Below are 26,073 nucleotides of genomic sequence, written 5' to 3' on the forward strand. Positions count from 1 at the left end.
AAGAGCAACTTCGACTTGCTGGTCCTGGGCCAAAACCAACGCGTGCCTACGCAGGCCCCCTCAAGGATTCCTCGACTATTTTCGAAATAACTCTGTACAGTGCCGATTGACTGTGAGCTAAGCTGGCTGTTGGGCATGATTCAGATCAGTTTCGACTCCATGTTTACATCAACCTTTGTTATATTAGCGAGTACCTACCCTAAGACACCGCCCGAATTTGTGGATTTGAGCCTCACTTCTGCCACGAAAGTCCTGGAGTCTGAGCAACATCTCAGACAAGTCACCTCTGTCGGATTTCGACTGTATAGACACCCAAGAGCATGTGGTTCAGCGCGTTTGTCAATTCGCCGCAAGGTATTTCGGGCATCGGAAATGCGAGCAGCGGTTGCCTCGCGCTAATGCGCCGTTGACAAAGGCTGCTGGGCCCCGTGCCCAATCTATATCCAGATTTGGGCATTCCATGCACTATCACTATCCGGCTCTTCCAGCTCTCTTTCTCGGACCCGACAAGCTGGCCAGCGCATTGCAGCCTGCCATGCGACGCTTGCGTCAACTAATTAATGCCCAAACACAGCTACTATGGGCGCCCAACAAAGCGCCCAATGATTACAATCCATATCGTCCCGAACCAGTCGGTGCCTGCGACTCTGCAAGGGAGTTTTCCTGCATGCAAAATGTAGGGTAGAGTTCCAGACGGTTTTCAGACATGCTCTAAATACTCTGCGCAGGCCTCAAGCCTACACTTTCGACAAGGACTCATCGGTGTGTCGTGATGAATAAAGCCACCCACACCAAAAGCCCGTCCTAGGATTGTGAGGAGGGCTTGATGCCCGAGACCTTTGGTGCATCACTTCCTGCAGACTGGAATTATTATTCCTGCCCACCCCCCCAGAACCCAGGATCCCTTTCGTACTGCCCAAGTTCTGGAAGCAAAGCCGTGCCTCTTTCGACTGGCTGTGCGAGGAGATGACGCTGCAGACCGCTGAACTGCCCCCCTCTCCTGCTTGACCCCACTGGTCCACTAGTGTGCATATATCCCAATGCCATCGGTGAGGAACGTGATCCAGCCTATTCACAATGGCCATCTTACACGGAGCAGTGCCAAATAAAAAATGATTAGATCATTGGAAGTGACATTGACCGGTGAGTCTACCAAGGCGAGGACTGGCAGATGCAGCCTCAGGTTCAAGGTAAGTCAGCTTCACTTCCCTCCACCACTCAAAGACTTCCACGCATGATTTCCCGGGGTTGGCCATTCACCGTGATCTTGTCTCTCCCCCTACGAGTCTGAACTTGAGGCTCTAACAGGATTAACACGTGCTATGAGAGATTTTCTTTCAGTATACATTGCGCTGTTTTGGCGCTGTTTTCTATCTAGAACTATGGTCACCTTCTCCTTCTTGGGATCCCAAGGCCATTTCATGAGCGATGGATCCTCGTCACCGCGGGCTCTACGTCCAGTTAGTAGATACAGTCGTCCCCATTGGAGCCGTTTCACTAACCAGCCCTTAGATGGTGTCAGAGTCCTCGGGTTGTACTGTTGGTCGGCCAAGATGTTGGCCTACCTGAGCGATTCATCATCCCTGAGGAGCTTCTGCGACGTCGCTCGCGGACACTCAGGGAGCCAATCGCCAGCCTCCCGCCGTATTTTCCCACGAGGGAAATTGCGCTCCCGGAGATCGCTCCTCAGACCATGGAAGAGTTCTTCATTTGGAACCTCACCCCAACTCCTCAAATCGATGATCGACTGAGTTTCATGGAAGTTGTCCAACTCGGAGTGTTCGCCTGGAAGTATCAGGTCTCCGCCCTGAGCAACCAGGTGACCGACGTGATCCGCCACAATCTCGCAAACAATGACTGGAGATTGGAACCTGCTATAGTGGACGCCATTTACCAAGCGGCGCCCGAGAGCAGTCCGCTCCGAGAAGTGGTCAAGGCAGCATTGGGGCAGATGCCGAGATCTAGTATCGATGGCGAGGAATGGGAGAGGACCTGGAAGCGCAATCCAGACTTTGGCTGGGATTATCACATATCATCTGGCAATGACTGGACCGCCAAGGACTATCTGACCGGGCCTTGTCGTTTCCATAACCATGACGAAGTCAAACGTCGGCAGAGCCTGTGTGATGGATGTTCCTATGCCCAAGAAGATTGCTATCCCTATTGGGAAGAGGACGAGGAACCAGAGCAGATCCGGGAGGTCAGAGACACGACCGAAGAGACGCCACCAGTGGCAGATCAGGTTCCGGAGGACAATTTACCCGAGCTCACTGCGACGGAACCAGCAGTTGCAGAAGTGAATGGATTCGAGGCCTCGGTCTTTGAGGATGCGCCGGAACATGCACCCGAAGAGACAACTGACCTCGATACCACTGTTCAGATGAACCAAGTGACCGACAACAGTGTTCCAGAGGACGTGATTGAGGTTGTTGAAGGTATGCAAACACCGCAAGCAGACACCGACAGACTCCGGAACCCCTTTTCTCCTGACGAAGGTCCATGTGAGCCATCGTATGCCGACACATTCAACGATGAAGGGGCTGTGGGGGAAAATGGCATCGTGACCATCACTCTGGAAGAGAAAGGTGTTGACGCTGTGCATGTGGAGGCAGTGAATGAGCACGAGGCCCCTGTGAGCGGAAACAAGAAGAAGAGGAAGAAGAACAAGAAGGGGTCGGGCTTCAACAACGGCACCGTCGACCCCGGTGAAGTAGTGGTTGAGCCCTGACTCTCTGATTCTAGCGTGCCAGAGCTTTCGAGCAGGGGAGAAGCATGAAAGGAACGGAGGAAATGGGGTTTTGCTAGTGAATTCCTGTCTTTTGGTCACTCAGAATGTATCACAAAGGTTAAACTGTCAACAAGTATGAGGCAAAATGGATCTATCTCATTGGACAAGTTTGGGCTTCATGTTGCGAATTGTTTAAAGTTCCTCGCACTGTATTGCCCGTCTCCCAAGTAGTTTCTACCGGTATCCAGGGCCCAGCGGGTAACGGGGTATTATGGTAGCTTGATCCCCAGCTCGATGTACGAATACTCAGAGAGCAATAGGACAGGACACACCAGAGCAAATCCCGTTCTCCACTGTGCAGTTGGCCCAACACAGACACAGGAAGAGTATGTGTTCTCCTTCACATCGAATGTCGTCATTTCAAACATGCCACCGAATATTTCCCGCTGTATAAATCCATACTACATCATAATCAAACATAATATTCACCTCTCTCGCCTCGTCCTCGAACCCATTCTGTATCTCCGTACCCTCCACCCTCTGCATGTTTCGGTGATTAATTAAGTGAGAGTGCTTCTCCGGGCTGAGGTAAATGAGGTAGGTGAAGGGTCGAGAGACAAAAACAAAAACTAAAATTCAAATACAATGGCGCCGTCTCCTCCCGCCGTCACCGACGGGTCTAAGACGTGGGCGCCCTCGCACCTCTTTTCCTCTTCCTCCACCTCCTCCGACGAGGAAACAGCCCCAGGAACCTGGGACAGGATTCACACCCATCTCCGGGCCAACGAGTTTCGTGCCGCCGTCGCCGCGGCCTTTGAACTCCCGCCCGGCGACAACTTCACGTACCACGCCACCGCATCGGTCAACCTCGGCCAAGCGGAGGCAGCCATCCGCGCCGGGAGTGCGAATGGCCTGCACGCCTGGTACGTCGAGGCTGTTACTTCGACGGATTCGGCCGAGGACAGCCATCACGATGGTGGTGATGGGGACCATGACACAGAGTCGAGGATCCCAGGACAGCCGTCGCTCCGAATATCAGGCTACCCGCCGCCAGCAGACGTCCAAGCGTACATTGCGGTCTTCGACCCGACCAAGTCGGCGGCCAACAGCCTGAAATCGCTGGCGGCCAATGCCAAACGGGGCTCCCTCCGCGCTACCGTGGCAGACTATCTCCTAAGCAAACGCTACCTGGACCCCTCGATCACGGTGCCCAAATTCAAAGCCGTTTCTGCGATTGCGACTCACCAGCAGCAGCAGCAGCAGGAGGAGGAGAAGAAGGAATCAAGATCCACCACCAACCAACAACAACAGCTACCGCCCTCCGCCCCCCGCAAGACACAGCACGAGAACCCGGCACTGGATTTCTGGGCGTATTCGTGCATGGCGCTCGAGTACGCGGGGCCCAACGCGAACACGGCACGGGTCAAGACGTCGCACCACATCCTGCCCGTGTACATGCACCACTTCGGCTGCGTGTGCCCGTCGTGGGAGGCGCTGCAGGTGATTGCGAAACTGGCATCGTCGTCATCGTCGTCATCGTCGTCGTCGTCGTCGCCGACCACCACAATGCCGAGAAGTGGCCGCCGTTCCGTGCTCGACATGGGCAGCGGCAACGGGTACTGGACGCTGATGCTGCGACGGCTGGGGCTGGACGTGGTCGCCGTGGACAGCGGGCAGTCGCGGTGGCGCACCGTGTGGATCCCGGACACCCACGTCGCCGACGGCGTGCAGTACCTGCGCAAACGCGCCGGCTGCCCGGAGTCGCTGCTGCTGCTGGTCTACCCGATCGTCGGCAGCGGCGGCGAATTCACCCGCAAGGTCCTCGACGCCTACGCGGGCGACGTCATCTGCGTGGCCGGCACCCAGAACGGCAACGGGTACACCGGCTTCCGCGACATGATGGTCGACGAGTACATGGCCCGCGAGAAGCCGCGGTGGGAGAAGGTCGCGCAGGTGGCTCTGCCGAGCTTTGCGGGCAAGGATGATGCGCTGTTTGCGTTTCGGCGGAGGAAGGATGGAGGAGCTTGATAACTCCTACTAATACCGCTGCTGCTGTTGCTGCTTATAGATGACGAGTGGGTAGGTGGCTGGCTGGGTGGGCGGGTAGAAGAGAGGAGGCGGCGAGGAAAAGCTCACACACAGAGACACAGAGAGAGATACCGTGCGCGTACATGTATGTATGATGGATGGATGGATGGATGGATGTGTGCGCGCGTGTGTGTGTGCGTACATTTCCAATTCCTCGACAAACTCACATTCTATTATTGTGCTACAGTATGTCGGACCACCCGTATGAAAAACAAATATATATAAATCTAGTGAAATAAAGCGGTGTGTGGGCGTAAGTGAGGAGATATAACGGTAGAGGAGAGACAGCACGGGTAGAGAGAGTAGAGAGTATAGAGAGACAGACCATTGGATGAGAGACCGGATATATAGTTGCCTATAGGACTGCTATCGGTCTCCTCTTGACCACCGTCCTCTCGAGCATAGTCTTGTTATCACATATAAGTGTCCTCTTCCTCATCGGCCTCACACCCGGCGGCACAGCAATGAGAGGGCGGTGGTTTCGTCGACCGCAGGAGAGTTGTCGTCCTCTTCGTCGCTTGTGTCTTTCATCTGGCCTGGAGTGCGTCAGAACCTCCAGCTGACTGGATGCCCCTCCTGCTCCGCTGGAAAGTGCCGTCTCTATTACATATCATCGTTCACCTTGTCCTCTGGCTCACCGGCCGAAGACTCAGGCTCTGCAAAGAGGGGCGTGGTCTCATCAACTGTGGGGATCCATGTTGTGTCTTCCTCGTTGGAGCGCTCTGCAGGCTTGGACTCTGCCTCAGAGACTCCTAGAGGATTACCCAAATAGATTCTCTCTGCGATCTTCTGGAGACTGTGGTGTTTGGGGTCCTTCTTCCGCTTCTGGAGGACGTTATTGTCATTGCCATTCTTAACTACCCTCTTCATCGTCGGCTAACGTCGTGAAGTCGAGGTGGCACCTCCGAGAAGAACACCTGACGGACATCGAGATCGGCCAGCTTCAACGCTTTACTCGAACAGCTCGACTGTCGAGGGCCTGTACTTGTCTTCCACAATGGAGTCTTCTCCTAGCTTGGAGGTTGCCAGAGAGACAGTGCCAGAGATTCACCCACCTAGATTCCCTCCTCGCTCTTCTGGATGCCGTTGTCATCATCGTTCTCAATGTCAGCTTCATCTTCATCTCCCTTGTCACCATCGTCGTCCGACACACAATCACCTGCACAGGGGAAGAAACAGTCACAGTGGGGGCCCACTCCACAAGGAATAAGTAGGAAAAGGTAAAGCTCAAGGCGGCCACCGGCGACCGGAACACATGTGAAAAGCTCCAGTCGAGATTCGTCTTGTTGCCATTAAATGAATTGTTGGTACACATTCCCCATCTATTCTAAAAGTCTTGCTTTTTGAGGTCCTCGAGAAACCCGTCGGGATCTCTATTCCCTCCGCAGCATGTCCCAAGCAAACCGCAACAAAGTCTATCACATGCAAGAATTTTTCTGGCGCGGCCCTCAAGAAAGGTCGTCCAGGCCTTCGTCCAGGTCCGTCTATTCGGAAATGCTCCGATCGTCTTAAAGCTTCTCGCAGCGTCGCTCAAGGTGGTATGCCGTGTTGTGTAAGCAGAAGATCCGCCCGCGCAACAAGGTATGAAAATGCTCCGAATCCGTAAACCTGAGCGGAAATCATGTAAAACCCGTCGTGTTTTCCACCGTCTATTTGGAGATTTCAACACCGCCCTGTAGACGTCCGTTAGCTGATGCCCGAGAAATAATAAAATCTGTTTCGTATAGGCGGCAGATCGTCGAGCCGAGGAAAACTTACAGTCGCACCAATCATTCTGTGAAAAATTCATGTTAGCATTTGTTGCCGAGGTTATACAGTTGGGGAAGAAATGTACCTCTTGATATCACCGTAAATGGCGAATTGACCAGCAGTCAAGGTACCAACCATGAACAGACGAGCGCCAATACCAGCATAGCTGCCACGGAAACCGAGCTCCTTTCCAATCTTGAAAAGCCGGCTGGTGGTGCTCTCACCCGGGAGACCCTTGGTCTTGTTGATCTTGGAAAGCATGGTGTCGGCGGGTTGGGAGACAATGGCGGCAGCAAAACCAGCAATCAAACCGGAGCCGAGGTTGACGACGGTCTTGGTGCCATCAGAAGCAGTGTTCTTGTCCAGTGAGCGCCAAACAGTTTCGGCAACCTTCTCATAGACGACGAACTTGGCCATTGTGTAAGGGACCTGCTTGAACAAGATGGGACCGAAACCGCTGTAGAAGGCCATGACACCCTCATTTCTGAAGATCTTGCCAAAACCACCGATCAGGCCAGAAGCGAACGTGGGCTCGGAGACCAATCGGATACGGGTGGCCTCGAGGGGGCAGAGAGCAATATCGGCGAAGAACTCGGCGGCGGCAGAGGAGGCGAGGTAGACAGCAGTTCGGTTGTTCGAGGCGGTCTCGTAGCCGAGCAGGTTGATGGATTGTTGCTTGAAGAACTCGTAACCTCCGAACTTGAAAGCACCCTGCAGGAAGTAGCCTGCGAAGGTCGGACCGACACCAGTCAAGAGAGCACCGGCACCCTCATTCTGGATGACTTTTCGGAAACCACCGATCATGCCATTGTTGTATGTAGCAGGGTCAAGCTGAATTCTCGTCTTGACGCTGAGAGAGGTTGTCAGCACTTGGTCTGTCGCGCGGCTAGAGATGAGACACTTACACATCGACGGGAGTGAGGGCACCGTGGGTGACGGAGCAGCAGACTGCACCAGCGAAGGCCTGGAATGGATCAGCAACAAAAACATATGGTCTGACGGCTGTCAACTCACGAATCTGCTGTAGAGGTCGAGGCCAGAGAGCTGTTTGGGCGCGGGGGCGGTAGCTGGGATAGCAGCACCAACTGGGGATGTCGCGGTCGCCATTGCGAATGGAGTGGAGATGAGAGAGACAGTTGAACTCGCGAAAAGGAATCTAACGAGGACGCAGCAAAGAGATCTAGAGACGAGCAGAAGGAAAAAGGACGGTGTCTTGTGTGTTTGGGGCTGGTACTGTACTTGGGGAAAATTAAAAAGGGACGATTGAAGCTGCGGCGAAAATGAATCGGACCTTTGCCGGCAACCAAAAAAAATGCCGCACCAAAGACGCCAAGCCGCTAAAAGGAGCCGATCGGCCGGCAAGGCTTTGACCACGGCAACCAATCACATGATCACGTGTGAGTCCTCTTTGGGCTTGGCGTCCCCAACCCCTTTTCGCCTTTTCTTAGTACATACACGTATATAAAAGGGGGCGAACGGCTGCACCGCACTTCTCCACGACGGAGGCGACCGTGAACTTTCGAGGCACCAGAGGGTTGACTTGGAGATAGAGCTATTGTTGCGTTGTCGCAGAGCTCCATTGACACGAGTCAGGGCTACAAGGACACCTGCCAGAGCAATCAGGTGGAAATGGCGGCTGCACGAGACAACTGAGAGAAAGCTATTGCCAAAAGCCCAGATACGTCAATGCTTTGTGCGACCAGCGCAAGAAGCAGTGCCCCGAGACCGTTGCAAGGTAAGTGCTGGAATCCAGGCCGCAAGAGATATTGTGATGCGCCGATGGCAGCATACGTAGCGCTGCTGCTGCCGTTTCCAAGTCGCAGGTTACTAGAAAGTTCGGTGTTGGATAAGAACACATCGGTCCATGCGAGAAACACCTCGTCACCATTGCTCAAACACGGAGGGGACTTCTACGTCCTCTACCTTGACCATATTCCAGTACAGAAAACGATGCCCAACGTGGATATCTATATCCTAGCCCTCTCGTGCTTGAGGCTCCGCTGAAAGTTGTTTACTGTCAGGCTTCTTTATCGTTCTTTCAAGAAGCTAGCCATCTCCAGCAGCTTGATGGCTGCCGGGCATGCCACCAAGTTTGCAATCGCGTCGATTGTCGCTAGCCTGACTGTTGTCGGCGCCGTGCACATGTCAAGTCTACGTGCTACACTGACTGCGCCGCCCAGGGCTGCTACCAGCTTGTCCGCCTTGAACATCAATCTCGAATGCAGGTCTACTGATGGTTGATTATGTGTGGGCACAGATGCAGACTTATGTTGCGACGGGAAAGATGCGCACTGGCTGTCATTCGCCTGCGCATATACCTCGACCAGCAACGCCACAACTGTAACCTCGGACCCTACCCTGTGACTGTGCCCAACCACCGGACGCAAGCCTCACGCGCTGCCTCCGAAGCCATGCTCCTAGGCCCGAACTCGACAACGTCGTCTGCGACCTCGTCTCATATGTTGACCCCGGCTGCGGAGATGCTTGCTGCTGCGTCTCTCTACTGGCTCATAGCTGCGTGCTAGCATGATCCCGGGAGCCCGAAAGACTAGAAATGCGACATTCAGGGACGGACGATCGCCTCATATCGATAATGAAATCGGTAATATGTCGTCCCAGACAATGGTAACTCTAATCCAACATGAAGTCTCCACCCGCCCTTTACGAAATCTCTGGCTCCAAGAAGTAAAGGCGCCGATAGCTTAAGACGGAAACGGCTGGCACATCCTCGAAAAGAGTTTCCCGCAAGCCGTGATGGGGTCTCGTGACCACCCTCACAATACTCAAAAAAATAAAAATATACAGTTTATCGCTGCGATCAGTCGGGTCAGGCATCGCGAAAATGACGTCCATTGTATTGCATGCCTCGTCGCACCTTCTCCAAGGCTGTTCGCTCAGTGGTTGTTTCTGTCGGCAATGGAGCTGCTGGAAAGGTCGAGTCAAGGATGACGGGTGCCACGGTGGTGGCCATTATCAATTCCGGTGGAGAAGTGTTTGTCTGGAACGTTGTGGGAATATCGGTGGGCAGTACTTCCGGAGCGGTGGTCGTTTCTTCTAGACCTATGCTCGTAGCTTCGGAGATTGTCGACAGTGACTCAATCATCTGGGACGATGGGCTCACTGTGCTGGCGACAGGAGGCAGCTCAGAAGAGGGATTCGTGCTGTCAGTAGATTCAGCCGCAGACGTCGTTACCGACTCCGTTGCACTGCTCATGCTGGTCATGGCCTCCGTCGTCGCAATGGCCTCAGTACTTGAGCTAGTCGGGGATGATAACCCAGAATCTGTTGCCAGAGGGCTGTTTGTGCCGAACGTCTCCTGAGAAGACTGAGCTATGATACTCGCGATGGGTGTCGTCACAGCGGACTCTGAGCCGCTGTCCCCAGTACTTGACACTGTAGGGGATGCCTCGACGGACGTCGGGCTGACGAAAGTCGAACTGGTGTCATTCGTTACTCCCATCACAGAAGAAGCGCTTGTGCCGGTCATCGACATTGCTGGGGTGTTGATCGTGGTCAGTCCGCTTGTTGTCTTGGACGGCGATCCTTGGGAAGATGTGTCGCTTGTTGCCGCAGTGATGGTACTTGCGATCTCAGATGAGGATGCAGTCGTAGATTCTGTGCTGCTGCTGTCGACGGTCGACGGTCCAGAATAGGGTATCGTCATTGTTGTTGTCGTCGTCGTTATCGTCGTCGGCGGAAGACTTGTAGAGGAAGTTCCTGCTTCTGAAAACGTGATCGAACTGAATGACGTGAGGGCAGCAACTGGCAACGTAGTGGAAGAAGTGTCAGAGTCCCAATTGGTGCTCGACGCGGAAGAGATCGATATCGCCGTCCCTATGGTAGTTGTAGCAGCTGGATGAATGCTGGCCGTGCTGTTACTTGAGGATGAAGGCGTCGTGTCTGGGCTGGTACTAGACAAGGCAATAATAGTACTAGATGATTCGACCATGGAAGAAGGTGACACAGTCGTTGACTCTGCTGATACCATAGTTAATGAAGATGCAGCAGAGGTCGTCAGAATAACACTTCCCGTGCTACTGCTCAATATTGCACTGCTCTTGGTTCTGTCCAAGGTTGTTGTGTCGGAAGCCGTCGTCTTGCCACTTGACACAGATTGGCCCCCTTTAAATGAAGTTGTAAATGTCGGCTGCCCTCCCGAGAAGGATCGAATATCAGAGGACGATGTCGAAGACGTCGACGTCGTCATAGATTGAGATTCTGTACTTGATGAAGTCGCAGACGATGCAGAATCTTCAGAGTCAGCAGAGAAACTACTGCTTGTCATTGATGCCCTTGAAGAAGTGATTATAGCTGAAATACTGGACAACGATTCAGACATGGAGGGATCAGTTACGCTACTAGTGCTGCTGATAGACGATAATGTTCCAGACTGTATTGAGGTGGTCGACGGAGTAACGGCAGAGGTCGACAATGATCCAGCTTGTAAAGTCGCGGAGGGAGACAAGAAGGTGCTGCTTGACGGGGAACCTGCAAATGTGTGAGAACCGTTGAGTGGTGGATCGACTCTTGATCACCTACCGGATATAACGGGGGTGGCTTCCAGGACTATAGTGAAGCAAGTGAATGGGGTTGCGCTTTCAAACAGAATGTACACAACGCCTTCCTCATTGGTGCAGAAACTAGCTCCCGCCACTCGGAGCAGCAGATTGCCGTTAGCATCAATAGTCCACTGAGAGAGATTGTCATTGATAGCCGTAATCAAGGAGAAAGTAAGATATGGTTGAGAGAAATCTGCATCGACGTAGGAAGTGCCAAAGCGCAAATTGCCTGTTGTATCCAAAAAGAATTGAGCTGCCGCAGATGAATCGCTTGATAGGGTGCCTGTACCACCAGAGAAACCCAAGTACTGGAGGGCTCGCTTGCGAGTTTTTAGAGGTGAATTTGTGCTAATAAGGAAGAGGTCCGGAGTAGGAGCGATTTGTGTGCTTGGTGTCCCGCTGGACGTCGAAGTGGTGCTGCTGTCGATTGTTGTGGAAGATGTGCTAGAGGTAGTTAAGGAGGTGCTGATAGGTGCAAAGGTGGAAACGGTAGAAAGGATCGCGTCTCGAAAAGAGGAGGCGGATGAGCTTATGATCGATCCACTTGACATGCTAACAATAGGGATTGAGGTTGAAGTTGAAGCAGCGGACGTTGATGTGGTACCAAAGGAGCTGGAGCTGGAGCTGGAACTGGAAGAGGCAGAAGTTGAACCGCCAATCGGGCCAGCACCAAAGCTAGAAGAGCTGCTAGTTGAGGTAATTCCTAAAATTGCCGTGGCCGACGAGCTTGATAGAGAGGAAGTGGAGACCAATGAGCTGGAAAATGGCAGAGTTGACAGACTGGAATTAGTGCTAGAAGTGCTCGGACTAGCAGTTGAGCTTATAGTTGAGGAAGGGGCCGTAGATTCGGGGTTGGCATTGGTGCTGGGACTGGAAGCACCGTTTATTGTAGTTGTCATTCCAGAGGCACTGGTAAGCAGGCCTGATGCAGTCACGGAGGCTGTGCTTGATATACCAATCGTACTTGACTCGGCCGAAGAGCCATTGATGGGGGAGCTGCCGGAAGAACTGATCTGGCTGGAAAGGGCGGTATTGGATGAGCTTGTGGTCGACCCAGCGATTGGACCAGCGCTGAAGCTCGAAGTCGTAGAGGACGTGATCAAAGCACCGGTTGTCTGAGAGGTTGTACTGGAAGTGGAGCCAGGAGTTGGTCCGCCCGAGAAACTTGGGTTATTGGACGAGCCTGAGGCCGATGTACTAGAAGCAATAACAGAGTTTGAGTTGGCAGATAGAATCGACGTTGAGCCTGAAGTCGACGGTGAGATCGGAATAGAACTGGTGGACAAGCTAGAGCTCAAACTTAAAGTTGATGTCGGACCAGGAACAGGCCCACCAGAAAAGCTTGATGTATTGACGGTGGGAACAAACACGCTACTTGTTGACGATGACCCAGAGATGCCGCCAGATAAGATGCTAGTAGTTTCGCTGGTAGCGCTCGCAGAGTAAGTGGTGAGGAGAGAGCTGGTGGTCACCGAAGACGAAGATTGTTGGAGGCTGAAGCTAAGAGAACTGCTGGGCATCCCAGTCTCGGACACAATGTATGTACTGGAGGTCGCTATATACGGGTTACTCGCAGACCCACTGATTGAGCTGAAGCCGGAACTCTGAGACACGCTGAGAGATTCAGTCCTGGGAGTGGTTTGGGAGTAGTTGGAAGTCCAGTCGGCCCAGTCTTGGGGAAGAGGAAGGCTAGGGTTGGTCACGTCGTCGCTCCCCCAGTCAGCCCAGTCGTACGCATCGCCACCCAGATTATCAAGAGACAAACTCGACCCCTTATCTGGTTGATGGAAGCCTGGAATTTCGTGGGAGCCACTCGGGATTGGAACGGCGCTTGAGGTCCACGGTGGCTGTCTGCTGCAGGGGACGGTCCAGTAAATTGTTTTGGTAACGACAATGGTGAAATCAATAACCTCTCGGGGCCTGCGGCATTCACGAATGACTTGATGAAAGTATGGACTTGGGGCGACTGTGATGGTTTCGACTCCAGCAGTGATGATGTGTTTAGGAGCCGTCAGAGTGAACGTGAGAGTATAGGTCCCAGCCGAGGGAGCCACGAATCTGGTTGCGAGGGGTGCCACCGTTGTTGAGGATGAAGCAGTTGCCGACTTGGAGATCCATGTCTCTGCATATCCCATGCACCTGGCCCCAATGGGACCTGCCCTGCACTCAATGACATCCACGACCTGAGATCGACTTCCATCGTGCTGCACACCACACTCCTTGCAAAGGCCACTTCCACCATAGCCCGGAACCGCCAATGGCCCAATTTTGTTGTAGGCAACCATAAAATCCTTCGCAACAGTAAGGTGAACCGCATTTGGAGAAGCATGGAAAGTTGTCCCGTTCTTGATGACAGCTGAGGTAGCGGTAGCGAACTTGGTGATCGTCGAACGGAATCGAGACACCGTCACCGTTTGAGCAGTCGAAGTGACCGTGGTCGCATGGACCGAAGTACCATCCCATGCCGCCGGGATGACGGTGCTTACATAGGCAAATGTGTCGAGGGAATTCCTGGTAGTACAAGCTCCTCGTAAACATGTTGATGTGCCGGAACAGGTTGACACAATTTGATGCTGCACCGTCACGGTGATTGGAGTTGCCGATATGCTTGGTACATTTGTACAAGGGGTGATGGTCGTCAGAGGTCCAGCAAGAGCATTTATCGGCACTAATGCCCCCAGTGAGATGACAAGACGCATTGGACAGGGACAAAATGAGTGACTGTGTAAAAAAGGGAGTGACTGAAGGAAAAGTCCTTCCAAAGCGAGAGAAAGAACGAGCTACTGTTGGTGAAAAGTCTCTGGGGGGATAGGAGAAGGGTGGAAGAGATTGGAAGGATATATAGCAAGACAAATTGATCCCCGTCGAAAGGAGCGAGCCATACATTGGGGTATGACGAGAAATGCCATACGGATGAGGTTTTGGATCGAGGCGGCGCAATGACCTTGACTATAGACACACCAGTTGGCTGCGCCATGGGCGTAACTCTCTCCACGAAACCCAGACAGGCTCGAGGTGGACGCCACGATGTTGTCCATGGTGGCCAGAAGGAGGGATGTGGATGATTTGGCGGAGGCCTCAGCGAGGTTGATAGCTTTGACAGAGGTCTCCAATCTCCCCAAGGTGTGTGAGTCTGAACGCAGGCCTTCACAAAAAGTGAGCATAAACTGGCCAAAAACAGAACGACTACTCATCAGATTCTCAACGCCAGTGTGGCGGACGACCAGTAGAGTCATGGGGCCTCTGGACCAGTCCATCTCATTGTGATGTAGGGCTCTCTGGATGACGACTAGGCACAAGCAAAGAGCAAAGACGACGCATAAAGTAACATCTCAATAAGGTATAGATATCGCAGCTGGGAAAATAGTTAACTCTGACACACTTTTGTGATCCAGATTCCGCTCGTTCCCTTGAGAGGTTGTCTGGAAGACCGACGACACCGAAGTTCCAAACAAGAAAATGTGTCTATCATCGTCTTGACCCCAGTTTTTTCAACTTGTAGAGTATTCATAGTGTAAAATAGCATCTTAATGCCCTGGAAACCGCTGGCGTTGTTGGGCGGAGGACCGGATCAGACGCCTTTGATAAAGAGCTGGAGCCTCCGCCTCCTCGGTGGGAACTGCGTGTTGCAAGAGCCCAGAGAGCAAAAAGCGGAGGACACGTGCGTGAGTTAAGGGACAAAGAAGGGGTGCAATCTGTTATTATTGGAAGGAGATGAATCGTGCCGTCCTCCCTAACATTGGGTTGAAGTGAGGGTGAAGATTTTTGAAGGTCGATTTCTAGTTTGGCGGTTGCGGCGGAAGGTGGATCCCGTGGTGGATGGGCTGGGCTACTAGTCATGTTCTGATCAGCTCACAGCGTCTTGGCTTGGCATACTCATTGGCTCGGTAGAGATTACCGTCCGATTTCTCCTCTCTGTTGCCCATCTCGTGGTGTGGGCTAAGTCCTCGTAGGCTCACAATGGTTCGGCTCTCAGTGCCGATAAGACGGGCCACAGTCAGGATGAAGTTCGGTGGGGTCCCCTCTCCTACACCCTGCATTTGGCTGTTATCTAGGGCTCCTATGGGTATGGATACAGGGTCCCCTTTTTCTAGCCACCGAGCTGCTTGTGTAACCTATATTCCTACGGGCCGACGATTGTCCCTGAACTTTTGTGAGACTACAATGTTGTTTGATAGAATTGATTCAAGAGGCATAACAACAACGAGCAAGCTCGCTGCACTATCTTAGATGAGCAAACCAAACCTTGCTTGCTTAGTGGGAAAGAAAGGCGTCTTTTGTCCCCCTAACCCCGCCAGATCTGCGCCTAAGCGAGCTCCCCGGGAGGACCCCCCAGAGAAGACCTGTAGGTACCTGATCTATCCCAACACAATTGGCCCCGTCCACCCTTTGGATGCCACTACCCTTTTCATCTCGTCTTTCCGTGCTTTGTACCTTTCCCCCTTGTCTCGTATCTTGTACCGAGGGACAACAGACCTTTGAAAGCAAGAGGCAACAATGCCTGGCTGGGGTAGGGGTATTTGCGCTTCCGCGACCGCCGGTCACACGATTCAATTTTAAATCTCTCACCCTGTACCACTATCTCTGGCGCCCTTGTGATCTCCGTGATACGCGGAGGAAAGGATTACCTCCCTTCTTGGAAATCATCTCAGCTGCACACCCACCTATCCAGCCCAACGCAGTCCATATTTCTTTTTCTGCCTGCCGCCTAGCCAATCCTTTTCGATGGCAGATGGCCCTGTGCAACCTCCGGCTGCGCTGAAGTCGTTGGAGAAGGACTACAGGGTTAAGGCCACCGAGATTGAAGCAGTCTTTGAAGTGCTGTTGATCCTCCCCATCTCACCAGTACCACGGCAGCTAACTCCCCCAGAAACTAGTCCAACTTCTTAGCGCCAAAGAAGCAGAATGTGAGAATCTCAAGTACGATCTTGAGGATCAGACTGAATCTCGAAGACAATGGCACAAGCGGGCGACGGAAGCCGAATCTCGATTGGTTTGTCCTCTTCTCTAGCACATCCCAGGTGCGTCGATTTACTGATCCATCATGACAGTCGAGCGTTCAACATGTCATGGTCCTCTTCGACGGAAATCACCACTTTTTCAAGCCAAACCTTGTAAGAGCAGGAATAGAGGGGGCAAAATCAGCTATCGACACTCTCGTGACTGAAGCCAAAGCGTTCGCCCGCGCGCAGCACAAGAATGACCTGCCCGACCACCTTTCGGTAGTAGTGCACATCTTCATCGACGTTGGAAAGCTAGCCGACGATCTCTCAACCGCTGGCTTGCTTCCCGACCCTGATCAGCTCTGGACTTTCATTCAAGATGCCGGCAAACTGGAGACAGGTGTCACAATCTCCGATTGTGGTGCTGGTCATCAGGCTGTTGATGCAAAGATGAAGTGTAGGTCCAAGTGGATCCGGATTGGGGGCCGTTGCTGAACGATATCTAGACTTTTACGAACTGTATCTCGAAAACTGCCACTGCAGACATCTTTTCCTGGCCTTGAATCGCCAATCGGAATACTACAAGATTCTTGAGACTTACGCCGACGATGACTACACGAGGTCGAAGACATCTCTCGTTCGGCTGGGCGGAGGGATGGTCAATGGCTACAACCTCCCGTTCCACACAGTTGACTTCTCTGTCATTGAGGGCGTTCCTCAACAGGCCGCGTCTATCCCTGTGACCAGTACGCAGGCTAATGGGACAGCCAACGGCCATGTGCCAGCTCGACAGAACGGGGACATGAATGTGCGGCGACTGCCAAACCAACTTGACCACTCGCAGCCGTTACGACAACCAGCTCTGCCCTCCCATTCCAACGCCCCTTTGTCCAACTCCGAGAGTTCGACGAGTCAGACCAAGAACCATAGCCAGAAGCTATCCACCACTGCGAAGCAGTGGTCTACGGCTCCGCTCTCCCGACCCGCCGCCGCCCTTTCATCCGGCCCTGACAATCCGACTGATGGGAGCATGGACAACATGCAGAAGCTATCCGCTTCAAGCTCGCAAAAGTCTACAAAATCACATGTCGAGGTGAACGGCGACGGGAACAAACTGGACAGCTCAAGTTCAGTCGGAGTTGTTAAGCTCGACACGTCTTCACACTCTTCTCGTCAATCGAAGGCTGCAGGGCAGAGCTGGGAGAGTGCGACAACTAACAGTTACGCACCACCCCCCATTGCCGATCCGTGGGGAGAGGAAAAGAAACAAGCTGAACAAGTTGTGGATGACGAGCCTGTTTTGTGGAGAAGGCAAAACAATGGTCACAATAGGAGACAAAAGCAAGGCCACCGGAAGCAAGACCGTTCCTTCAACGCTCAGCCGAAACAGACTCCTCGGCAGTTTGAAGGGTCGTGGGATGAGATGGTCCAAAGCGAGCAGTCCAAAGTACCAACTCAAGTATCATCGCCCTCACCGGCGCCAGCGAGCGCGTCCCTCTTGTCGGCGGCAGCCAGATCGAACGACTTTTCGCCGACATTTTCACGTCAGGCTGTGACGAAACCCGACCCGGGCCCCCTCGCACGCCCGATTTGCTCTCCCGTCGCATTGAACCAGCTGGGACAGCGCATTGACTTGAAACTTCCGCGTCAGACACCATCTGAGCATGAAGCTTTCGAACTGCGTGTAAACAACCGACCATTGTGCAACGAGCATCACATGCGAAACGATTGTAGCGATGCAAGGTGTCCATTCGACCACGAGAAGATTTCAGACAGTATTTATCTTGGATTGCGAAACATAGCTCGCACGACGCCGTGCGATCAAGGTGCCGACTGCCGACGTCACGATTGCTATTCAGGGCATCATTGTCCAAACAATTCGAACTTGTCCAGATGCTCCAGGTACACGTGTCCATTCGGAAAGAAGGGGCTTCATTCGACTATCGACCTGGAAATTGTCGATACGATTCAACCGCCGGTCAAGAAGACTCGAGAAGAAGAGCAATCGCTTATGTGAGAGACGGTCAAATGGTTCGACGAAGAAAAAACTAGCTGGCGAGGTACTACTGGAGCTGTAATCTCGAAGCAGGAGTGGTCATCAGCAACCAGGCAAGTTTTCGTTTTGCATTGGTTATCGGTTTACTTTTGTTTGATCGCACCCTGGTGGGTTCGGGTGACTCATGGAGGAAGCAAGAGAGGCCCATGGATGGCAAGACCAGGACAGGCTTTTCGAAGGTCGCGCGTTTGGATTGCGTCACCGACCATAATGATGTGGTTGACAAGCGCCAGCGAGCTGCCATGTAGCAAGGTGGTCTCCTGGGTTCAACTTGGAATTTGATTTCATTTCTCACGACATATTCCCCGGAAGAGCCTTCAGCCGCGAAGCATCGGTCCACCGCGAGTGTCGCACGTTGAAGGGTAGTAGTATGTTTGTGGTGGACTTACTAACTGGGCAATGTCATTAGCGAGCAAATGAGAAAAATGGTTCGGAAAGGTTAGACCAACCTGGACCAAGGTCATGCTGTGATGCCGACCATCTGTCGGCAGTGTCCAACCATTCTCGACCAGGCTGAATGAAGGGTTGATTCAAACATCACGAGCCACATTTTCATATGTGCAGATCGTCTGAGATGGTCGCCGAGCCTGGTACTCAGCGTACCATTGAAGACTCAAAGCAGTGTCGTGAATAGTGCCGCTTTAAGCAGGACTCGGTAGTGTCCCGGGCCCAGTCCTATGGGGACGATGCGTGCCACGGAAGACCCTCCGATGGGCTTCCAGAAATTCTCGCCGTTGGGGCTTCTCAATCTCTATCCATCTTGTCCTCGTCACGGTCCCTCCGCCGGTCTCTGTCGCGGCTCCGACTCCGGCTCTTGCTCCTGCTCCGCGATTTGCTGCGGCTTCGACTCCTGCCCCCTCTGCCGCCGGCGCCGCGGCCCTTGTTGGCGACACCGCTGGCGCGGCTTCCTTTGTCCTTTGGCGGTGGCCGCACGAAGGCGTAGTCGACGGAGATGGTCTGGTCGAGGAGCTTTGCGCCGTCCAGTGCCTTGATCGCGGCCTGTGCTTCGACTTGGGTAGGGTATTCGATCAGGACGTAGCCCTACACAAAAGAAATATCCCAGAGGCCCGAGTTAGCCGGTGTATTGCAATCAATTAATGTGTCTTTTTGTTCCCCTCCGCCTCTTTGCTTTTCTGTTCTGTCCGGAGTGTGCTTTGCTTTGTGCCATTATGTACATACCTTGACGTAGCCCGTCCTCCGGTCCAGGTTCAAGTGCAAGTTCTTGATGTCCCCATACTCAGCGAAGAGGTCGTGGATGTCCTCCTCGGTGGCTTCCTCATGGATGTTCGTCGCGATCACGATCCAGCCTTCGATGCTGCGCACCGCGACCGCATTCTGGGCCGTGCGCGCCTCGGCGCCGGCGCCGGCGTTTGCAGACGACTTTTTGGCGTCCGCTGTGGCAGTAGGCGAGGCGACGGCGCCGTTCTTGGGGTCGGCCGGGGGGGCGGTGTCCACGTCCATTTCGGTCGACATGATTGGCGGGGAATATATGTAGAGGGACAGAAAAAGGGGACAGTGTCGGTGATGAGTTCGCAGAAGAAAGGGGATGTGGCGTGAGAGGCTATTATGAGAAAAGGAGTCTATTGTCGTACATAAAGGTCGGTTTTGACGTCGAGGAACAAAACTCAAGGTTGTCGCTTCAATTCGCGCCTCGTATGGTGGCCCAAGACCGAAGTTTAGCCAGTAGAGCCAAGAGGCACTGAGAGGGTGCAGGTAGAGGCTCCAGGCTACAAAATGACGTGGTCAAAGCGATATTAATTCAACAACCATGGGCTGTGTTTGATAGGCAGAGCTAAAGATGCAAAATTTGAACAAAGTCGAGAAACCCATGGAGCCGATAAAGGGTCCAGCCTCCCATAATAGTCAGTTGTAGAAGTAGTGTGTTTCCAGTAGATTTATGGACTACGTTGCTCCTCTTCCATCCAATAGAGATCATGGGTATATGTATACGACAAGCTCAAAGTCAACATTGGTGTTGTTCACAAACATGAAACGCCATGGCCACGGCATGATCAGTCACCACGAACTGACAACAACAAAGACCACCAAAGTACAGCAAATTTAAACCCCTCCAAATCGTTTCGATCGGTCTCTTCCAAAGTATAGTCGACCGTCTTCTGGTAGAGTCGTTGCATTACTGTCTTGCAAAGGCTGATCGACCCGCAACAAGTAGTCTTGTAGCCCAGATACCCCGAAAGGGCTGCGACCGCGGTGATGTTGATCCCTCGAGCCACTGTGGCCATTGTGCTCAAGCCATTTTCGGTCAGCTTGATGGTCGCCACCCTGGTTAATATGCGTCAGTTTGAAGTACGAAGTCTTCTCGTCTCACAGGCTAGGAAAGGGTGCTTCAGGGTTTGTGTTACGTACAAAGCCACACTAAGGAGGGAGAACATGGTAAACCTTGTGCTTGACTTGGTGTAGAGGACATCCAGCAAGCGTATGCAGATGTCAAGTTCATTCTTGAGATTGTCCCGAGCCGCTTTCAGAGCCCAGACAGGACTGGATGCCGGAGGCCGCGTCTGCAACACTGTAGATGCAGGTAGTCAGGGCATGAGATCCCACATTGTGCACTGCACATATCTCACCGAGTTCTAGAGAGTCCGATCCCAAGGTTCCGCCTTCCTGCACGATAGTCTTACGATGATCGAGATATCTTTTCAGATGGAATATGGCAGATCTCTTGTATTCCTCGAAATATCGCCATATTTCTGCGGCACTCAGATGAGACACGTCGTCCTGTGGTGGCGGCAAAGTCGAGATGTCTGCTCCGGTCGAAGCCATCCCAGCAGGACCGCCATTTCCCTTCGGTCGTGGGGGAAGAAGTGCTTGTGAGTCGTCGGGATCCCCTGAGTCCAAAGAATCAATATCGTTTTGATGTTGCATGACAGGGTGAGTGGTGGGGGGATACTGGACGAGGAACGAGTAAACCGGATGAGGCTGAGAGGTGTATGAGGTACGCCGTATTATGTGGTAGTGGTGACGGGGCCCCGAAACACTGCTGGTGGGGGCCCACTAGGCCTCGCTAGGCGGGCACCCAGCGAGTAAGGTCGCCTACGGGTTAATAATGAACACGCAGAACAGAGCCCCCTAAGAGGTATCTGGGGCGCGTTGCCAGCGGCTGCTACCGACGTGGGTTTGCAGTAGTGCGAAGTTCTGCGAACCCCATCATAGTCGTTGCCTGACGAGTTGCCTTCTCCCTCTTCCAACCCTGCCCAGCTGCCCACTCAAGACTGTGAGCCAATGCCAAAGGCTGCAGATATGCAGAGAGCAGAGCTGACCACCTCGAGTCGTCGCCGGCGCACGCACCTCGAGTGCGCAGCCTCACGGCATATGATGGCTTTTCAAGGACTCCTCCCACTCCATACCGTTATCCTCTCTGGAGAACCAAGATTACTTCCTCACCTTGTCAGAACTATCCTTAGCACCTGGCCTAATGGCACAAGACGGTGGGCTCATCCTCCGGCTTCAATATTGGCATCAAAGCCCCGTGGGAGAATCAGAACAGCACAATGTCGCGTTTCACAGCCTAATCAACGACTATCTTGAAGCGTGCCGTCGTCGAGCTCCTCTCTCCTATCCCTGGGATTGTCGGCAGGTACCACTCACACCGGGCAGCGGTAACCCTCGCTGTATTGTTCCAGTCCAGGTGAGTGACTTGCTCTAGGTATTGAAATCGGAAACTGAGTCTTGTTCAAAAGGTCAATCTTGTACATCAACACCACCGCCATGCGAGCGACGTCGCCGCATCGGAGTGCAGGCACCTATGGAACAGCCTCAAGTCGCTCACGACGCTTGCAGAGTTCCGAACCTTCTTTGGCAGCCCGTTCATTTGTCTCAATGTCTATGCGGTTGGGGTAGAAGACAGCTGGAGACACGAATACGCATTTGGCATCATGGTTCAGAACTTGCGGATTGAAACAATCCCCGTCCATCATATCGTTGAGAATCAGCTGGACTTCCTTAGGGACAGCGTGTAGGTGTCTATCACCTCAGGCCCGGAGCCGAGTGTCTTGGAATTCAAGGTTACTGACATCGACCGCAGACTCCTCACAGCTGAAGTGGTTGCCATCCTTGTGAGGCACGCATTGCCGATGGCAGGCGCTCAAGGTGCGGTGCAAAGATCCGCACAGGAAGAGCTCTTAAGGGTGATCGAAATAGCACAAGAGGTACGTTCTTAACCCCGTTATCACAATCTACCACTAAATCCATCAAGTTACACGACATTCAGATTCCGAGTCGTGGCTCTCAGCTCAATGATGAAAGAGTGCTTCAGGAAATCTTGCAACCAATCACAAGAGCAAGACAAGTATTCCAGGAAGCCTATGGCTCCGCGGTCTCGAGGCTCCAGACAGTTTGTGACAGCCAAAGTCAGTGATGAGACGTCATCCTTGCCTTTTCGAGTCTTCTATCCTTCGCCCTGGAAGAGCAATATACTGATTGGGCTTCAGATGCACGACCCGAGGATGTTATGGAGGCTATCGTCGCCGTCCGCAAAATGTCATTGCTTTTCCCAGGTGCGGACCAGGCTTCGCGTGACCTTACCACCACCGTCAAAAACAAGAAAAGTGACACAAACAGAAAAGTCGGGGCTGGAGCTATCGGTGGCGGTCTAGTCGCTCTTTATGCTGCTGTCTACTTCTTTGGTGGTCCTGTCGTTGCCGGATGCTGTATCTACACCTGGGTAACGGGAGGCACGGCCAGCAGCCTCGCACTTGCAGGAATAATTGGTGCTATCGGAGGGTCAGCTTGTGCGGAGCGAATAGCCGTTGATTGTGTCCAAACCCAGCGCCATAATGAGACCCGTAAGACCCACCAGAACAATTATCGATATTTGACTTGCCGGTCTCTAAATTATTGTTTATGCAGTCAAAAATGCACGAAATGACGTCCATGCGGCGCTGCGGAAACTTCAGCTCCTCTTAGCCGCTTACTGGTTGACGAACGTTTGGAAGATCGACCTTGCACAGAGCCCGGATCGGGAGAGAGAGGCGTACCTGAGCAGCCTCGGGGTCGATTCACAATATTTTGGGCAGAGAGAGTACGACCTGGCACAACTTCGCGATCTGTTTGACGAATTTGTGCTCAGGCATGATACCATGAGGCGGTGCTGTGACCGCCTATACCGTGATCTTGGAGTCACGGTGGATGTGCAAGCTCAAGAACCTGTCGGATGAACAAATCGAAGCCATTTGGTGCTAGACATTTCTGCAAACAGGTCGACGGATTTCACTTACTTCTCGAGGCGTCGACTCACGATTGATTTTCAAAGATGTGCTGGCGAGACTGAGTTGTTGTATTTCTTTGTAAAATAGTCGTGTGGCTCGATGCTCGTGGTGGTAAGAGAACTGTCATATCCACAACCCTGCGGACTCGCTGTGAGGCACTGATGAAAACCGTTGGCTAGACACCAAAACGCCTTGACCATTTGGCAGGAAGAAATGATCTTGTCTTCAAGATTCAGCACTGACTGTGACACATCTTGCCCGTTCGAACCGGCACATGGAACCTCCAAAACAGTGCGTAACGGAGGACGAGGAGAAGGGTGGGTGGGTTGAGTATGTGACGGATCCCTACTTGGGCCAAGCATGGTACTCGTTCCTGGTCTGATATTTTCTTCTCGTCGTGTCCTTGTCGTCTTTGGGAGGGAGTTCCTGTCGTGCTGTCGGCCGTGGGATCTCTTCCCCCAGACCCGAGTTTGAAAGGGATTCCTCGCTCAGCTCCTTCGGGCCCTTTATGCCCCAAGCAATGACGACGAGCAATCCGTCCAACGGCTTTGCGAAGCCAGCGCTATGGTGCTGGGAGGTAATTCAACTCTGTCGATCTACCGCGGCCGGTGTCGTGCTTGGAATGCTGCCCCGGAAGGCCTCCGCCGCCGTTAGATTGCACTTCCCCCCAAGCGAGGAACCTGCCTGTTCCTCGGTCAAGAAGCATATGGAATACAAAGATTGTCGAGATGATGTGTACTTCCGCATGCAAATTTCGCATCTTGTATCAAGAACTGGAAGATCGAATCCCCTCCCAGCAGCTCTTCATTTGTTGAGGGAGAAAACTCCCCATATAATGCGGTACGTAGGTCCGTAATTTCAACGTCTGATATGACCAATGCACCTTACCTCCAAGCCACTCAACACTCGATATCCTTCTATTTCGAAAATATGGGTTGAGTTGATCTGGAGTCGGCGAGAATCAGGACCCAGGCAACCATACGGCACCCCAGGCTGTAGACTCAGAAGTTGAATGAAATGGCATCGGCCGGTGGATGGGCTGCGTGATCTGAGTCGTTCCGTCACCGTTGGGCGCCAGCTGGGGCTATTCAGCATGAAGGGGATGAACCCCGGGAGGTATCTGTCCACGTTCTTCCAACGAAACGGGGGCCGGAGATTCGTGTACGAATAATATACATTTTTTCCGAAACCGTGTCAAGCACGTGTACGATTGAGGCTGGTGTCCACCACAAGGCGCACATGCCGCAATAGAAACAGAAGCCTGGATTGCACGTTCAGCTCCTGGAGAAACAAGAATATGCCACTTGCAGAACTGTACTCATTTTTGTTTTTGGTCTCTGAAACCTGAATGTTGACGTACTCTTACTCGTTCTAAGCTTACATTGGAAAAATCCATACACACCTCAGCACACAATGAATGCTCCTTGCTCCATTACTTGTCTCCGTGTGACACGTTTTCTCGGGACGTCGATACTCGATCTCACTTGCCGACCGTCTTAAGATATCGAGGGAAGCGCACCACTGACTTCCTCCATCCAGCACAACCCTGATGTTGCGCGTAACTCCACACAATCCACCGGTCCCTGCGAACTCGTCTCATTTCGTCTCTGCGTGGCGCGTTCTGCTACCACAGAAGAGTATTCCTTGTCTGCTTCAAACAATCCAAATATCCAAGCTAGATTGGCTCCCTCTAGAAAAAGAGGTAAGCGATGAGGAAGCTGAGAAGGCATAGGGCAGCCACGATTTGCAACGGGACCCCTGACTCGTGGCTCTGTTGTACGACCGCCTGGACTTTCTCGTTCGCCTCTTGCGCCTTTCTCTGCCGGAATTGTGGATCTTGCAGTTGGCCTGTCAATTTTGTAATCTGGGCCTTTGCTGCTGCTAACTGCTCCTTCAAGTCTTCGTTCGACGTGGGCACAGCGGTGGCAACGGAGGAAGCGGCAGCGGTGAGGCCAGTTGCTTCCGCGGCATTGGTCACAGCCGACTTCACGGATTCCGCGGCGGATGCATTCGTTGAGGTTTGCTGAGCGGGTGAACCGAATTGGGGCGTCGGGGAGGAATAGGCCGGCGGTTGTTCTTCGTGGGAAGACACACCGTTGGGTGTAGCAGCTGCGGCCGGGAGGAAGTTGACACGGATCTTCCTTTCCTGGATGGTGTTTTTGGCCGTCTTCTCCACCGTTTGCCAAAGGGTTGTGACATTGGGATCTTGATCGGCTGAAGTGAGAACGGACTGAACGAGGAACTTATCCCGACATTTGGCATCCAGTGGAGGTTCTTCCTTCATAGCTTGTAGGAGGACTGCAGAGGTTAGCTACTGTAGTGTATGCCAGAACGCCACATCGCACCTTGAACGTCGACCGATTCATTGGGTGCGATGATACCCGAATTCGGTCGCACACAGTATCTGATCCATATTAGAATGTATCCTTTATTTCCTTCTGTTTTTCGGGCGCAAAACTCACTGCTTAGGGGCTGTGGTCTTAACCTGTTCACCATCCGTTAGTATGCCCGGGATCACTTGACAGACGGAGAGGGTCGTACCTTGAAGGCCACAGGCTGGGTATTGGTATTTGTAAGTTTGAGGATCTCTGTAACTTCGCGGTTGAAAGGGCCTGCTCAAGCGTAAGTGTGGGATGTGTTGTTGGAGTGAGGGTACTGACGTCGGAAGCCCAGTTCGGCTGGCTGGAGATCTACAGACATGACGGGTTGTCGACGGAGACGATGC

At 52.9% G+C, this 26,073-nt stretch overlaps 10 protein-coding genes across 10 annotated transcripts; 4 read left to right on the forward strand and 6 right to left on the reverse strand.

Annotated features, from left to right (window-relative positions):
* Positions 1-1,428: 1,428 nt before the first annotated feature.
* AYL99_01043 (hypothetical protein) lies at positions 1,429-2,728 on the forward strand (the record flags this gene model as incomplete). Its single annotated transcript, XM_018832559.1, has 2 exons — positions 1,429-1,460; positions 1,513-2,728. The coding sequence occupies 2 exons, from the start codon at positions 1,429-1,431 to the stop codon at positions 2,726-2,728; spliced, it is 1,248 nt and encodes a 415-aa protein (XP_018698438.1).
* A 645-nt stretch (positions 2,729-3,373) lies between these two features.
* On the forward strand, positions 3,374-4,756 carry AYL99_01044 (hypothetical protein; the record flags this gene model as incomplete). Its single annotated transcript, XM_018832560.1, has 1 exon — positions 3,374-4,756. One exon carries the CDS (start codon positions 3,374-3,376, stop codon positions 4,754-4,756), a length of 1,383 nt encoding a protein of 460 aa, XP_018698439.1.
* Positions 4,757-5,260: 504 nt separating this feature from the next.
* On the reverse strand, positions 5,261-5,686 carry AYL99_01045 (hypothetical protein; the record flags this gene model as incomplete). Its single annotated transcript, XM_018832561.1, has 2 exons — positions 5,261-5,352; positions 5,455-5,686. 2 exons carry the CDS (start codon positions 5,684-5,686, stop codon positions 5,261-5,263), a joined length of 324 nt encoding a protein of 107 aa, XP_018698440.1.
* Positions 5,687-6,465: 779 nt separating this feature from the next.
* On the reverse strand, positions 6,466-7,672 carry AYL99_01046 (hypothetical protein; the record flags this gene model as incomplete). The annotated part of the gene is made up of 5 exons (XM_018832562.1): positions 6,466-6,489; positions 6,575-6,590; positions 6,651-7,415; positions 7,471-7,529; positions 7,580-7,672. The coding sequence occupies 5 exons, from the start codon at positions 7,670-7,672 to the stop codon at positions 6,466-6,468; spliced, it is 957 nt and encodes a 318-aa protein (XP_018698441.1).
* A 1,720-nt stretch (positions 7,673-9,392) lies between these two features.
* AYL99_01047 (hypothetical protein) lies at positions 9,393-13,823 on the reverse strand (the record flags this gene model as incomplete). The annotated part of the gene is made up of 2 exons (XM_018832563.1): positions 9,393-11,053; positions 11,105-13,823. 2 exons carry the CDS (start codon positions 13,821-13,823, stop codon positions 9,393-9,395), a joined length of 4,380 nt encoding a protein of 1,459 aa, XP_018698442.1.
* Positions 13,824-15,849: 2,026 nt separating this feature from the next.
* AYL99_01048 (hypothetical protein) lies at positions 15,850-18,084 on the forward strand (the record flags this gene model as incomplete). Its single annotated transcript, XM_018832564.1, has 4 exons — positions 15,850-15,942; positions 15,995-16,117; positions 16,176-16,524; positions 16,574-18,084. The coding sequence occupies 4 exons, from the start codon at positions 15,850-15,852 to the stop codon at positions 18,082-18,084; spliced, it is 2,076 nt and encodes a 691-aa protein (XP_018698443.1).
* A 783-nt stretch (positions 18,085-18,867) lies between these two features.
* AYL99_01049 (hypothetical protein) lies at positions 18,868-19,596 on the reverse strand (the record flags this gene model as incomplete). The annotated part of the gene is made up of 2 exons (XM_018832565.1): positions 18,868-19,164; positions 19,303-19,596. 2 exons carry the CDS (start codon positions 19,594-19,596, stop codon positions 18,868-18,870), a joined length of 591 nt encoding a protein of 196 aa, XP_018698444.1.
* Positions 19,597-20,135: 539 nt separating this feature from the next.
* AYL99_01050 (hypothetical protein) lies at positions 20,136-20,904 on the reverse strand (the record flags this gene model as incomplete). The annotated part of the gene is made up of 3 exons (XM_018832566.1): positions 20,136-20,406; positions 20,491-20,650; positions 20,709-20,904. 3 exons carry the CDS (start codon positions 20,902-20,904, stop codon positions 20,136-20,138), a joined length of 627 nt encoding a protein of 208 aa, XP_018698445.1.
* A 652-nt stretch (positions 20,905-21,556) lies between these two features.
* On the forward strand, positions 21,557-23,297 carry AYL99_01051 (hypothetical protein; the record flags this gene model as incomplete). Its single annotated transcript, XM_018832567.1, has 6 exons — positions 21,557-21,769; positions 21,822-22,096; positions 22,166-22,289; positions 22,337-22,490; positions 22,572-22,925; positions 22,990-23,297. 6 exons carry the CDS (start codon positions 21,557-21,559, stop codon positions 23,295-23,297), a joined length of 1,428 nt encoding a protein of 475 aa, XP_018698446.1.
* A 1,741-nt stretch (positions 23,298-25,038) lies between these two features.
* AYL99_01052 (hypothetical protein) lies at positions 25,039-26,048 on the reverse strand (the record flags this gene model as incomplete). Its single annotated transcript, XM_018832568.1, has 5 exons — positions 25,039-25,646; positions 25,694-25,752; positions 25,811-25,833; positions 25,890-25,960; positions 26,009-26,048. 5 exons carry the CDS (start codon positions 26,046-26,048, stop codon positions 25,039-25,041), a joined length of 801 nt encoding a protein of 266 aa, XP_018698447.1.
* Between the last annotated feature and the right edge of the window lie 25 nt (positions 26,049-26,073).

The sequence above is a fragment of the Fonsecaea erecta genome (assembly GCF_001651985.1).
Source record: "Fonsecaea erecta strain CBS 125763 chromosome Unknown Scaff1, whole genome shotgun sequence".
Lineage (NCBI taxonomy): Eukaryota > Fungi > Ascomycota > Eurotiomycetes > Chaetothyriales > Herpotrichiellaceae > Fonsecaea > Fonsecaea erecta.